This window comes from Naumovozyma castellii, chromosome 5, assembly GCF_000237345.1.
Source record: "Naumovozyma castellii chromosome 5, complete genome".
NCBI classification, from domain to species: domain Eukaryota; kingdom Fungi; phylum Ascomycota; class Saccharomycetes; order Saccharomycetales; family Saccharomycetaceae; genus Naumovozyma; species Naumovozyma castellii.
The window spans coordinates 635,060-649,627 of NC_016495.1; the positions used below are offsets into that span (position 1 = coordinate 635,060).

The window sequence follows — 14,568 nt, forward strand, 5'->3', positions numbered from 1 at the left end:
TTTGGAAAAAAAACGAAGATGCAATGAAAGTTCCTTAACGACCAAAATATTTCAATTCTAACGGCCTTACCAGGTTGTAAACTATGAATGACCAACCGGCTCCTAATTCGAACCCAAGATCACCACCATATTCTCCAATAAGACGACCAATTTGACCTGTCCAATAAGTTTGGCACATTCCTAATGCAACACCAATGACACCTACCCCGAATGCACAACAACCTGCAATACCGATAGGTAATTTAGAATTATCGTCCCAATCTTCCACGTTGTAAGCCTCAAATGAACGTCTATAAATGAAATGTTCAGAAAGGGCAATGGAAATATAAATAGCCAAATAATATGCAATGGAATCCATGAAGTATTCCATGAATGTATCAAAGAAATAACATGCAGGAATAGCAATACCAAGAGTGGCAAAATTACCAGCCATAGTCCAAAAGACTCTTGGAATCTTAGCTAAAGGAGCCCAGATGGCTTGAACAGATAATGCAATAGTATACATGTTAGGAACATTATTGGCGACGATAGAGATAGATAACACCACACAACAGAATTCACCAAATCCATGTAAGGAATTTGGGACCAAGATTGCATATGTTAACCCACCCATACCATTTTCGCTATAATAGTTGGCCCAATCTGGATTATTGACAGCACCCATGGCGGAGGCAGCACCTAGAATCATAACAAAAAATAATGGGAAAGATAAACCTGCAACTAAGGAGAAGAAAATTTTGAATTTGTTTGTATTTCTTGGCATGTAGACGGTATAATCTGCGGCATAAGTAGTCCAACCAGTGGCAAATCCAAAGACGGCGGAACCAAATGAAAGGACATTACCTGCAGTAGTTGGTCCTGAGGTCCATTCACCATTAGAGAAATTACCGGATTTGGCTAAACGGGCAATAATGACTAAGAAACATGCAAAATTTGGCACCCAAATCCATTTTTCAAAAGAATGGATGACTCTATAACCGAAGAAGGTAATGAGGATGGTAGCACCAATAATAACAATACATCCAGCCCAGAGGGGACATTTGTGAGGCCCTTGGTTAACCATATTCAATAGTTGTGACGAGGCTACGGTATTAACAATACCCCAACCAACACATGCGACAGAATTAATAACAGAAAAGATTCTTGCTGTTGAATTCCCTATAAGAAATCTAGATAAAACCATTTGTCTTAAACCCAATTTGGCACCGAATATAGAAAAGAATGCAACCGGTAATAAACCTAGGATATTAAAAAAGATAATGACCAATGTAGAAGTACCAAAATTCAAGCCGAAAACCAACGGACCTAACCCACCGATGGCGTAGGCAGCAATAACCATATTAGCTGAGAACCACATTGATGCAGCATTGAGTAGGGAAGCATCATTCTTTTCTTCGTCTGTTATTGGTTCAATACCTTTAGTCTCGGCGCTTAAACCAGCAGCAATTCTGTTAAATAAGTTAAGTTTCGTCTCAAGTACCTCTTCAGAAGCATGCGAATCTATGTCAACGTAATAATCAGAAGATAGGTTTTTGGAAGGAGATTTTAGATCTTTTGAGTTTCTCTCTAGATCGTTCATCTCATAAGATGAACCCACATCTATTTCTTTATTTGCGTCAGTAGCAAAATTCATATTGTAGCAAATTATCACGATAATGAAATCAGGAGGCGGAACACACACGATACGAAAGAAACAAGAACATAAATGAAATATAAACTAAGACAAGAGGGAAATTCTTTAATTATTAGTTTCTTTTTGGTTTTGATTCTTAAGAGGTAATAAGGATAGAAATAGAGAATTCCTCATCGTTTATATACAAAAAGAACGCTTGCTCAGTTGAGCCGACGGAAGGAAAGCTGGGTTGAGAAGCTTTCCTCATAAGCCGTGGAACAGAGTCATGTAATAAAACTTTTCATCGCGAGTTAAATTGGCCTGCCGAGAAATTTTTCTTTCGAGGATTGAGTAACCGCGCGTTTTCTTTGTCTTCGTTTCTTTTCCTATTGTGGGGGGAGTCATTTTTTCTTTGTTACGTCAATAAATATAGTTTGACACGTCTATTGACAGAATATTGGTCCATCTTGGCGCTGAAACGCGTCAGAACAAAACAAGGGCTTTAAATAATAATATCATAAATCATAAATTCAGTACATATTAAGCATGTATATAACATATATCCATAAATTGTTAGAAGACAATAGAACTGTGCTCGTTATCAATTTGGTCATTTCTTACTAAAAATCTTTTGGAAAAATGTTTGGTCATCGTTTTGCGTCGCATGAACGTCATAATCAGCACCTCTACGTGAAGATGGGATCCATGTGTCAGATTTCCATGGCAGTGTACCTTCTTCGTACATTTCGTTAAATTCTTCCAATGAAAGACCTTTAGTTTCACAAACAAAGAAGAAAATGTAGAAAAATGAAAAGATCAAACAACCAAAGAAAACAAACCCATAATAGAAGTTGATAGCGGAAGTAATAAATGGGGTACAAAATCCAATGGCAAAATTCCAAATCCAATTAGCAGCGACAGCGATAGCCATTGCTCTTTGTTTAATTCTTTGAGGGTAGGATTCCGCAACCACAACGAAAGCGATTGGAGCCCAACTGACAGCAAAGCAGAAAATAAACAGGCATGCAAACACAATCATTACATTACCAGCACTCTTAGATGTTGGTTGGTCCATGCCATTTGGATATAGCTTGGTAACACCCATAGAAGCAAACACAACAAAACAGCAGGCCATAGAAGCAGATCCCCATAACAAACACTTTCTACGTCCAAATCTTTCAACGGACCATAACGAAATAAAAGTGGAAGAAAAGTTAACGACACCTAAGACAATTGAAGTAACATAGGAGTCATCCATACCAACAGCTTGAAAAATAGTGGTACCATAGTAAAAGAAGTAGTTACAACCTGTTAATTGTTGCAATGATTGAACCATAATCCCCATGATAACACGTTGTAAAACTTTGCCCTTTGTAGAAAATAGTTCAGCCCAAGAAGCATTACCTATAGCTCTTTCTGCCTCGACACCTGCATTAATAACGTCAAATTCTCTTAAAACAATGGGATCATCAACTGTTGTTTTATTAGATTTAGCTAAAGAACGTTTGGCTTCCTCGAATTTACCCTTTTCAATTAAATATCTTGGAGATTCTGGGACCATCATCATTCCTAAAACCATAATCAAAGCCCATGCAAAACCTAGACCTAATGGCATTCTCCATTGGATTGAATTAGTATATGATTTAGAGCCATAATTGGTACAATACCCAACAAAAATACCACCTGTAATCATTAATTGATAAAGCGAAATACACATGCCTCTCAAATGCTTTGGTGCAATCTCGGAAATTAAAGTTGGAGATAAGACAGCAATACCACCAACACCTAACCCAGATACAATTCTTCCAATAAAATATTGAATCCAATTATTAGTAGAAGAGATTTGAATAACAACACCAACGACGTAGACAGATACCACACACACTAAACCAATCTTACGTCCATAAAAGTCACCTAAGCGACCTAATATGATACCACCAAAAGCACATCCTAAATTAAATGTAGCAACGATGAGCCCGGTTCTAACATCAGATAAATAGTACTCTCCTTCATCATTTAATTCGCCAAATCTTCTCTTGAAATCGGTTTGCCCGACAAAACCACCAATGGTACCAATATCCCAACCAAAGATGAATCCACCAAAGGCAATCATTAGACATAGACAAATGACAGTAAAGTAAGCAGATATTGGCTTCGGTGCGCCCTCGTTTTCATTGGTTTTTACCTTCAAACTGACATCCTCGACACTTTTGATTTGTTTTGGGTCTGGGAAAGTAGAGGAACTTGAATGTCCGCTTGAATTATAAGTAGTAGTTGAATCTTCCGACATTGTTCAGAAAATGAATTGTTGTTCTTTTTTGATACTTTTAATTGCAAAATGAGAAGAAGAAACCATACATTGATATATCAGAGACGCTTTTATACTTTTTCTGGAACTATGATTTAGTTCTAATTTGACATTTTGAGATCTGCTTTTCTTTCGAACGTATTTTCCAAAGGCGCGGAGTTTTCATTGCGGGGAGCGAGAAGCGGAGTAAAGACAGTTGTTATTGACAGAAATATCGGTATTTGGTGTGGGTTACGAATGCAATAGACTGATATTGTAGGGGAGAGGGAAAAGTAGGACAAAAGTATAATCTTCTCAAAGTTAAGCATTGTTTGATAAGAGGTCCGCAATGAAAGCTTGTTGAGGAGGTGTTAATCGTAAAACGTCAGTGAAAGGCCTGTTCTTAATTATAAAGCATTTTGATGAAGATAAGCCTGATGGTTATGAGTCAAGTGTGACCTATTATGAACATTCTCTTTTCCTTTTTGGGTTTTTGAAGATAATCAAACCTCTTATTTAGGCCCTCTTGACACTCCTCTTTCACAATAGATGTTGCGTATCCCGCTAAGTAGTTTACTCTTCTGTTGATGCTAAAAGTGACCCACATTTAGGAAAGTGTCTACACTATCGGACTTTTAGAATCATCTGAAAGAAATGGCAAAAGAATAGTTCAAATTTTTCTTAGAAGAAACTAGGATGCTGTAAGGTCGGTTATGCTAATGTAGAATTTTGATAGCAACCCACTATATCTTTGAATTTCTTCACTTGAAATAATTAAATCGAAATTAGATATTAGTAAAAACTGTAATTCCAAGTAATTCATCTCATCGAGAGAGATTCCGCCAACTTTAGCATACCTGGAATTACTATAAAAGAAATCACTCCAAAATTTGGTACTAACAGTGATTGCGGAAATAATTAAACGGTGGATGTTATAAGAATCCAGCAAGAACTTATCTTCAATTTTGCAATCATAATTACGCAACAGATGATGGTGAGTGGATATATTTGGATCCGACTCATTCTCTTTGGAGCCATTCAATACTTTTGATATTCTATCAAAATAGATTAGTATTGCCAATAATACTAAATTGTTGGTGGGACAATACTTCTGAATTCGATGAAAATATTGTTCTAATTTAATCGGTGGGATATGCTTACCTCTAAATGATTTGATAGATCTTACTAATTTACTTTCATCGGAATTATCATCGTCAGTTCTGTCATTCAAACTGGTTTCATTTCGTTCACGAAGTTCGTCGTTTGATTTGATAAGTTTTTCCAAAATAGTACTTATCATTTTTATTAATTTTTTGGTTGATAGTTTTGTAATATCTATGAAATCATTAACAGAGGCATTCTCGTCATAGCTAGAATTCAAACGGGTAGAAAGAGGTATTTTTTCTATTTGTTTTCTAGTAATGGCGATGCTTCGTGGAGATGGGATATCGACCTCCATTGGATTTTGCCTCCATTTAATTACAGTTGATCTTCCGTTTGTTGAAAACGTTTCAGGGCCAATGCTTTCTTTTGTATTCTTTAACGATGATTCTGATGCCATTGATGATTCTGAACTACTGATTGCTTCTTCAGTAGTTATTCTTGTCATAGATATTGTGTTATGTAAGTCACGATTTTGATCCGTTGTTCTTGATAAACTAGGGGGTAACATTGTTGTATCATCTTTATAGGTGAATGCATCGCCTGCACTTATCATACCGTCCTTTTTCTCTTTGTTTAGGGAAGTTATTGTTTGTAAAGTCTTACAAATTCAGTTATTGATGAGTTTGCTTTCTATCAATAAGATGGTATCTTTAAATAAAGCAATATGTTAAAGGAAATACTGTACTAGATTTCCTCTATAGATTTCTTTTATCAGATGATTGTTTATTGGTGGTAAAAGTTGGCGATACATTCAAGTTTCGTTGCATTCGTTTACCAGTATTCGGGGTCTTGAAAAATTCCTAAACTCAGTCGATAATATAAAACTCCATAATGGCAAAGAATTCGGAACAAAAAAAGACCTTTGCCGGCCAATAAAGATTACAGAATTTGCTTCGTATTTCATTTAGAATATATAGTTACGTTAGAATATTGAAATACTTTTATTTACAGAATATTTTCATTAGATCGTTAAGTTCGAGCTTTATCGGCTTCCTTAACCACTTCTCCATCCTTCGTAACAACCTCCCCTGATAACGGCTGCTGTTGTTCATACTGTTTCTTCAATTCCTTTTGCAATTCATGTTCGCTCTGATTGAACATTCTTTTCTTCTCCTTTGCCGGATCTAATCCCGACTCTTTGAGTCGCTTCTTTTCAGCAACACGCTTGGCATCCTTTATTGGACCTTGATGAAGAGTATCTCTTTCCATCCCTTGAACATAATGAACACCGACCGTAGTCGTAATTGTGAATACACACGTAAGTGCAAATGTTATCTTACTTGCACGACTCATGATATCTGTACTTTGCTAAATGTATTGAATAGTAACCAAATCCTTGATGTCTAATGTTCTCAAGTGTCCCTACAAAACAAAACTTATTGGCAAAATAGTGTTTCCTTTGAGATCTCTTTTAGAATGTTATCCTGACGAAAGTGTGGCAGATGAATTAGGGAACATAAATTCTCGGGTTATTGAAATTTGAAGAGGCAAACCAAGCTATTCTTTAATAAAGCTTCTTCTGTATTTGGAGAAAAGAACATTAATTGAAGGATCTGGATACTCTACAAGATACCAAACATGACTACTTTAACCCCAGTGACATGCAAGAATGCACCATCTGCAGCCGCCTCATACTCTCATGCTATGAAGGCTAACAACTTAATATTTCTATCTGGGCAAATTCCAATGACCGCTGAGAATAAGCCTGTCGAGGGCTCTATTGCTGATAAGGCTGAGCAGGTTATTCAAAACATTAAAAACGTTTTGGAAGCCAGTAATTCCAGTTTGGAAAAGATTGTCAAGGTCAATATCTTCTTAGCTGACATCAATAGTTTCGCCGAATTTAACACCGTTTATGCTAAGTATTTCAATGTTCATAAGCCAGCTAGATCATGTGTTGCTGTTGCAGCATTGCCTCTAAATGCAGATTTGGAAATGGAAGTCATTGCAGTGGAAAACGATTAAATGTCGTAATGTATCGCTTTCTTCATTATATTATGGTATGCTACATAGATATTATAATATAGATTTGATTTTCCCTTATACCTTTCTTTATATATAACGTTATGTCTATATAGTAGACTCCAACTGGAGATATACACCAAAATCGTTTAAACTTTAGAAAGGCTGAGGTAATCTATGACTGTTGTTATTTAAATGTACTGATGTAGCAAATGTTTGGGTGTTAAATTTATTTGTCTTTTTTGGAAATGTTCAGAATATTTCTGATAATTTTTCGCGGAAGGGACAAGGCGAGACCTGGGAAGAGACAGCTCCGCCTAGACTAGACGGACCAAGTCGGCACCATCCCAAGGTTCCGTTGGAAAATCTCTTTCACCCCAGGTTGGGATCCGCCTAAACCATAGACGCTCCGCCTGTCTGGAAGGAACGAAATACCAATCGTCCTCTGCCTCCTCCTACTAATGGAACAGTATATAGAAATTACAAGGCGTGTAACTTTACAATGATATCTTGATAATAACAGCAAAGAATAACAACCCCAAAATGGCTCAACGTGTTACCTTCAGAAGAAGAAATCCATGTATGTTTACTTCCGTACCTTGAGGTGTTCAAGAAGATGAGAAATGTTTCCAAAACGAGATGAATAAAACTGTGATGAAAAAGTTACATATAATTAGAGATAAGAACAGATGGCAATGACCTTACTAGAGAGGCAGAAAGGGCATGACAATTGTACTGGAGGGATCATATAATCCAGAATCTGTGCATGAGCGGGTCCCCTGCAATACATAGTTGCATTCCATAATGACAACTTTGACAGCATCATGACTGGACGTATAGGAAACGTTATATCAACGAGAAACTCCATATCTACATTTAGACTGGGAATTACATTTATGAATCAATCGGAACAACTGAACCATAATATTCAGATGAACACCTGCATTATTTTAGAAGTCAATCTTACTAACATAAACATATCAACTTTCATATTGATATTTCATACAGACAACACTAAATCCAACAAGATCAAGGTTGTTAAGACCCCAGGTGGTATTTTGCGTGCTCAACACGTCAAGAAGCAAGCTTCTAGACCAAAGTGTGGTGACTGTGGTATCCCATTGCCAGGTGTTGCTGCTTTGAGACCAAGACAATACGCTTCTATCTCCAAGACCAGCAAGACTGTTTCCAGAGTTTACGGTGGTTCCAGATGTTCTAACTGTGTTAAGGAAAGAATTGTCAGAGCTTTCTTGATCGAAGAACAAAAGATCGTCAAGAAGGTTGTCAAGGAACAAACCGAAGCTGCTAAGAAGGCTGAAAAGAAGGACGCCAAGAAGAGCAAGAAATAAGGGAATTTTGTAAAACTTCCAATATTTTATCATTAAGTAGACTAAATATCATGTAATACAATATAGTGATTCTTTCAACACATTATGTTTATTATGAAACACCTAAAGGGCGTCTGTATTTTTTAAACATAGATAGTGACGGGAAATTAAAACAAATCGAATGTAATTCATTGACAAAGAAAAGAAGAATTAAGTAAGAAGGCAAGTAAGCATTAAGTTTCGGGGCTACAGTCTTGATTTAACGTTTGCAGTTCATATTTGCAATATCTCAATAGTTCCTTATAAAGTAAGAAGTCCCAGTTTCAGAACGATGTATTTTGACTTGTTATCTGAAATGCTGTTTCACACTGACTTGAGGGAGCTGTCATCCCGGTCCAGTGGTTCTCCGAATATTCCTGACTGTGACGCGCGACTGCGACACACGCGGATTTTACCGATGTCACACTGCAAAAGTTTTCCCAACAACAACTGGAAATCCTCTCCTTTAGAAAACCGAGTCAAGTGGAAAATTACGGCTCGCTGAACAACAGAGGAGTGGGGGAACAAGAGTAGCCAATCAACACAGCATCGTAGGCCAGATCAAGAAACAATGTGAGACTCACGGCTCGGTTGTGAAGGAGGCCCCTCAGCTGCTGCTAAAATGGTAGAAAAGTAATTAAAGGGATATGAATATATAATATTGACACGTACGTATATGTAACTGTGTGTGTCTGTGAATAAATTACAGACTGCCGTAACATCGAAAGAGGATGCGGCAACACTATATTAATTCCCAATTACCTGGCGGAATAAGTCGCTGTTCTGCTCTTGACATCATCCGGCCATATGAAAGTATTACCGAGTAGTTGTGTGTAAAAGACTTACATTTGTTGTTAGTGTCGTAGATAGCAAGTGTTAGTCACCGCGACTAACAGGAAACAGCCAATTATCTACGGGTATAGTGCGCTTTAGCGTCGCATGATGTAATTAATGTTTTGATTCCCTTGCAATATCCGAGCACACCGCAATTCAATGTGGTAAGTGCTACGAATAGTTCTAATAGTTGGGTTTTTTGAGTGTATCTCCCTGATCTTCGAGGTTCCAACTCGCTGTGGTGTAAGGAATTCCTCCTAATCGGCCGTGACATTTGTCTGTGAAAGGCCTGGAGAAACTAAGATCCCTCATAAAACATCGCACAAGAATCGAGTGTCCGAGATTAGATAATATTAAAATAAAACTTGTCGCTTGCAAGAACCGGAAAATGCTCATGACTGAAATAAAAAAAATATAAAATAGCATGGATTTTTTCCCAGATTTAAATTAATTCAGGTATTCTATTCCTTTTGTACAGACTGGCAGAATCTGTAACCAAACAAGGAAAGCCGTCTCTCGTACACACCTAAGTAATGGACAAGCTCTTCTCCTCGTTTAAAACTACTGACCTTGAAAAGCAAGATCCGGCGTTTGTTGCCAACGAAGCCATCTCAAATGACACTACTAGCGAGGATGACTTCTCAAAGACGGTATCCTCCGAGGCCTCCAATATCGCTTTTCTCCAAAAAATCGCTACTCGTCTGAACGCTGAGACACGAGGCATTGAGCCCGTGAGGGACGACGAAAAAACTGACGCAAATATATGGAACCCTTGCATGCTATGGTTCTCAGCTAATTTCGTCATTTCTGCCTACGCAGTTGGTGCCCTGGGCCCAATGGTCTTTGGCTTGAATTTCGGTATCACTTCTTTGACCATCGTCTTTTTCAATATCATTGGGGTTGTGCCCGTCGCGTATTTTTCGCTCTTTGGCCCGGGACTGGGTCTGCGTCAGATGGTCCTATCCAGATACTTGGTGGGCAATATCGTTGGCAGGTTCTTCTCGTTCATTAATTGTATTGCGTGTGTTGGTTGGTGTGTGCTAAATAGTATTTGCTCTGCCCAGTTGTTGAACATGGTGAACCTGCACGGTCACCGGTGTCCATTCTGGGCGGGAATCATGGTCGTTGTGCTGGGTACCATTCTGGTGACATTTTTCGGGATAAAGGTCATCACTGCCTTTGAGAGGTGGTCATGGGTCCCAAACTTGGCAGTTTTCCTTGTTATTATTGCCAGACTACACAAATCAGGTCAATTTTCTGGCGGCAAGTGGACCTCTGGACCAACAACCGCCGGTAACGTGCTTTCTCTTGGTTGTGTCGCCTACGGCTATGCTGGTGCATGGGCCACTTATTCCGCAGATTATACAGTTTACATGCCAAGGAACACCAACAAGGTAAAATTATTCTTTGGGTTGTGTGTCGCTTTGACTGTTCCCCTGTGCTTCACCATGATTCTTGGAGCAGCCGTTGGTATGGGTGGGGTGAACAATGCCACTTGGGCAAAATATTACTCGTCAAATGGGATCGGTGGGTTGACATACGAGGTACTTGTCCCCAACTCTGTTCATGGTTTTGGGGAGTTCTGTTGCGTTCTCTTGGCCCTCTCGACCATTGCAAACAACACTCCAAACATGTATACCCTGGGGTTCTCATTCCAAGCCATTTGGGAGCCCCTAGCAAGAGTGCCAAGAGCCTTCTGCACCCTCTTTGGGAATGCCGCTGTATTTGTTGTAGGCTGTTGTGCCTGCTACTACTTCGACAGCTTCATGGAGAAGTTCATGGACACACTGGCGTACTACGGTGCCATCTATATTTCCCTAGGTATGGCTGAGCATCTGATCTTCAGAAAGTGCAGCTTCAAGGCCTACGATGTCAAGGACTGGAAGACTTTTTCCAAGTTACCCATTGGCATTGCTGGTGGTGTTGGCTTTTTTGTCGCTGCCTTTGGGGTGGCTCTTGGTATGTGCCAGTCGTACTGGGTTGGTGAGATTGGTCGTCGTATTGGTAAGGACGGTGGTGATGTTGGGTTTGAGATGGGTGCCGCTTGGGGCTTTATTGCCTATGTTCTTGTAAGGCCTTTGGAACTAAAGTATTTTGGTCGTTGAGTGGAAGTAAACCCGTCCTTTGTGCTTCAAAGCCCCCTTAATACCTTCGTCTCTTGTATAATTTTTTAATCTTTCCCGAATTTATATTCTTTAACACATACCTATGGTATACTTTAAGATAGTATGGACCCTGTCTCTGCCTGACTTTTTGGCCTTTTTTACTGAGGATATGACATTCGTGTCGTGGGCGGCGCCAGATGATAATCTTGGTGAAAATACTACAGTGCTCTCATCCGTGAACTCTAGTACAACCTTACATAATAGATCAATTCTCGATGAGTGCTTAAAACTATTATTTTTATCTTATATATAAACTCTATAAATACAGAGATGATGTTAATTAAAAATGTTCATTAATTACTGAATAATCTTATTCTCTGGGATACCAGCGTATTCTCCATAACCCATGGCCAAGTTGATATTCTGCAAACATTGAGTAGCTGCACCCTTCAATAAGTTATCGATAGTGGCACAAACGACAATACGATCCTTCAAATCATTTACTTTGAATCCACCAATGACAACTCCATGAGTACCTTCAATGTCCTTTACTAGTGGTACGTCTTCAATAACATGAACAAGTTTTTCACCTGCGTAGAATTTCTTGTATAGATTGAATGCATCAGTAGCAGTCAAAGAACCCTTCTTGATAGGAATGGAGATAGTCAAGGAAATACCTTGAAACCATTGACCAACATGAGGCATGAAAGCAACCTCATGGCCCATTCTTGTTGAAATTTCACGTTCATGAATATGGTTTGTTAATGCGTATGGAATCAAGTTGTTGTTCAAGAACTTAGGGTCATTTTTGTTAGATGGTTTTGTCCCGGCACCAGAGTAACCAGAAACACCAAATACAGTTGGTAATCCGTTAATGTATTCTCTCAATGGAGCAATGGTTAATTGAGAACCGGTGGCATAACAACCAGGGTTAGCAATCTTCTTAGCATCAGCTAGTCTTTCTCTGTTATTTAATTCAGGCAAACCATAAACCCATTCAGTTTCAGGAACAAATCTATGATCAGCAGATAAGTCAATGATTTTTGACTTACCACCGACACTTTCAATAGCCTCAACAAGAGGTTCACAGACCTTATTTGGTAAAGCCATGACCCAGAAATCCACTTCACCTGCGGCTTCTAATTTCTTAATGTCTTCAGGTTGTAAGTTCTCATAGGTAACTTCAGATTTAGTATAGTATTGAAGTTTTTGACCGGCCAATTCACGAGAGGAAACGTGAGCAACCTCTAAATATGGATGGTTGTTAATTAAAGCGATCAAATTCTTCCCAGTGTAACCTCTTGCACCGATCAATGCCACACGACCAACTGATTTGTTAGTTCCTTCTGGTCTTGGGGTTGATCTAGTGGAGTAAGCTCTAGATGATTTAGCAGATGCAAAGACACCGCTAGATGAAGAGGAACCGGATCCCACAGTTGCAGACTTGACGAAGTCACCAACTAATTCAGAAACGGTGTTCAAGTCATCAATACCGTACCAAAATAGAACCTTACCGTTCTTCAAATAGGAACCTTGAGACTTGTCAAAATGCCATGCGATATTTGGATCGTCTTCCTTAACAATCCATTGTAAAGCTGGGAAATCACGACGAATTGCACTGAATACATTATCAGTAACATTGTTTAACCAAGCTGAGTTGGAACATAAGAATTTGTCGAGGATAGGCACCTTAACGTCATTCTTCTTTATGATTGCTAGAGCCTCTAATGGTTCATCAGAGTAAGAAACGAAATTGGAATGTTCCAAATCAGTTAAATAAGATGCGACAGTCTTCTTACCTGAAGCGATATCAGAATCTCTTTCAAGAACTTTTCTCAATGAATCAGCAGAGACAAATTCACCTAGAGAGGATCTCTTTAGAAGCTTATAACCTCTTCTAATCATAGTACCTGCACCAGAATCGGTGAATAATTCCTTTTGTAAGTCTTGGACATTAATGATAGCAACAGAAGAAGAACGTGGTAAGTAATCTAATAGTTCTTTGATTTCCTTAATCTTCAATTTAGTACCATACTTAACCCAACTTTGTTTCATTAATTCATCATATTCTTCATCTAAATTAATCATAGAAACCTTTTCATTGGTTTCACCATTAATGATACCACCCTTTTCATTCAAATAAACAATTTTCAAAGGTTCGAAAACTCTTGCCAATTCACCAGCAGCAACATCAGCATTAACGTTTAACATTTGACCAGATGGAGTTTCAGCAAGAGAGGTCAAAATAGGTAAAGCACCAGCATTAATAGAAGCTTCAATTGGGTCCTTGGTGACACCAGTAATTTCACCAACCAATTTATATTTACTTTTATCCAAGTAATCTGCTGTGAACACACCTGAAGTAATTGGTCTAGCACGTACACCCAATTTTTCCAAAGCTGTAACCAATTTCAAGTTTTGTTCCAAGAAACATTTTCTGACGACAGCCATTGTATGCTCATCAGTAATTCTAATCCCATCGATATAATCTGGTTCAATGCCTTGTGCTTCCAATCTCCCATTAACTTGTGGACCAGTCCCATGAAGAACGATTGGGTATAGGCCGACATGATAAAGAAATGCTAAACAAGAAGCCAGTTCAGGTAGATTATCACTAATGATAGCGCCCCCGACCTTAATGACGGCGAATTGTTGTTGTGAGACGGATGAAAAATATTTTAGATATTGTTCCACTTCTCTCTTGGTGCTAATATTATTTAATAGTTGGATCACGGTAGATCTGGTTCCGGATGAACCGACACCGTTTGAAGATAAACATCTCTTCGAGTATGCAACTTTTCTTCTTGTAGAGTTGATGGTTGAAGAAGTTGAGGATACGAAGGAAGGTGCTGCCACTGAAGCGGTGGTAGATAGAGACACCTTAGCTAGCACGGATGTTAGCTTTTGCAACCTTGATGGGTTGAATCTTTTAGTCGACGACACCAATAATGCGGGAGAGGGCATAGTTGATTTAGGGATGTATCTGTTATCTCAGTCGATGATGTCGGAGTGTGGATTGAAATTGTTTCGAGAAGAGCTGGAAGGGAAGAACAATTAACATTCCTAAAGGAAGTGGCTAGCGATGAAATTTGTCCAATTTATAGTCAATTCTTGCATGGTTTGCAAGTTTTTCACCATCGAGTTGAGTCATTTGGAAAAGTTTTCTCCAAGAAAACGCGCAGGAGTACCGAAGAGAGCGTGGAAACAGTGTGAGTGAATGAATGACGCCCAAGAAAC

The 14,568-nt window shown here is 38.7% G+C and overlaps 8 protein-coding genes across 8 annotated transcripts; 3 read left to right on the forward strand and 5 right to left on the reverse strand.

Moving 5' to 3' along the window:
• Positions 1-34: 34 nt before the first annotated feature.
• Positions 35-1,633, reverse strand: NCAS0E03200 (cytosine permease; the record flags this gene model as incomplete). The annotated part of the gene is made up of 1 exon (XM_003676699.1): positions 35-1,633. The coding sequence occupies one exon, from the start codon at positions 1,631-1,633 to the stop codon at positions 35-37; it is 1,599 nt and encodes a 532-aa protein (XP_003676747.1).
• A 589-nt stretch (positions 1,634-2,222) lies between these two features.
• NCAS0E03210 (sugar porter family MFS transporter) lies at positions 2,223-3,902 on the reverse strand (the record flags this gene model as incomplete). The annotated part of the gene is made up of 1 exon (XM_003676700.1): positions 2,223-3,902. One exon carries the CDS (start codon positions 3,900-3,902, stop codon positions 2,223-2,225), a length of 1,680 nt encoding a protein of 559 aa, XP_003676748.1.
• A 688-nt stretch (positions 3,903-4,590) lies between these two features.
• On the reverse strand, positions 4,591-5,616 carry NCAS0E03220 (uncharacterized protein; the record flags this gene model as incomplete). The annotated part of the gene is made up of 1 exon (XM_003676701.1): positions 4,591-5,616. The coding sequence occupies one exon, from the start codon at positions 5,614-5,616 to the stop codon at positions 4,591-4,593; it is 1,026 nt and encodes a 341-aa protein (XP_003676749.1).
• Positions 5,617-6,032: 416 nt separating this feature from the next.
• Positions 6,033-6,356, reverse strand: PET117 (Pet117p; the record flags this gene model as incomplete). The annotated part of the gene is made up of 1 exon (XM_003676702.1): positions 6,033-6,356. One exon carries the CDS (start codon positions 6,354-6,356, stop codon positions 6,033-6,035), a length of 324 nt encoding a protein of 107 aa, XP_003676750.1.
• Positions 6,357-6,641: 285 nt separating this feature from the next.
• Positions 6,642-7,028, forward strand: HMF1 (putative isoleucine biosynthesis protein HMF1; the record flags this gene model as incomplete). Its single annotated transcript, XM_003676703.1, has 1 exon — positions 6,642-7,028. The coding sequence occupies one exon, from the start codon at positions 6,642-6,644 to the stop codon at positions 7,026-7,028; it is 387 nt and encodes a 128-aa protein (XP_003676751.1).
• A 540-nt stretch (positions 7,029-7,568) lies between these two features.
• NCAS0E03250 (60S ribosomal protein eL34) lies at positions 7,569-8,374 on the forward strand (the record flags this gene model as incomplete). The annotated part of the gene is made up of 2 exons (XM_003676704.1): positions 7,569-7,605; positions 8,034-8,374. The coding sequence occupies 2 exons, from the start codon at positions 7,569-7,571 to the stop codon at positions 8,372-8,374; spliced, it is 378 nt and encodes a 125-aa protein (XP_003676752.1).
• A 1,385-nt stretch (positions 8,375-9,759) lies between these two features.
• NCAS0E03260 (uncharacterized protein) lies at positions 9,760-11,331 on the forward strand (the record flags this gene model as incomplete). Its single annotated transcript, XM_003676705.1, has 1 exon — positions 9,760-11,331. One exon carries the CDS (start codon positions 9,760-9,762, stop codon positions 11,329-11,331), a length of 1,572 nt encoding a protein of 523 aa, XP_003676753.1.
• Positions 11,332-11,688: 357 nt separating this feature from the next.
• On the reverse strand, positions 11,689-14,295 carry ARG56 (bifunctional acetylglutamate kinase/N-acetyl-gamma-glutamyl-phosphate reductase; the record flags this gene model as incomplete). The annotated part of the gene is made up of 1 exon (XM_003676706.1): positions 11,689-14,295. The coding sequence occupies one exon, from the start codon at positions 14,293-14,295 to the stop codon at positions 11,689-11,691; it is 2,607 nt and encodes an 868-aa protein (XP_003676754.1).
• Between the last annotated feature and the right edge of the window lie 273 nt (positions 14,296-14,568).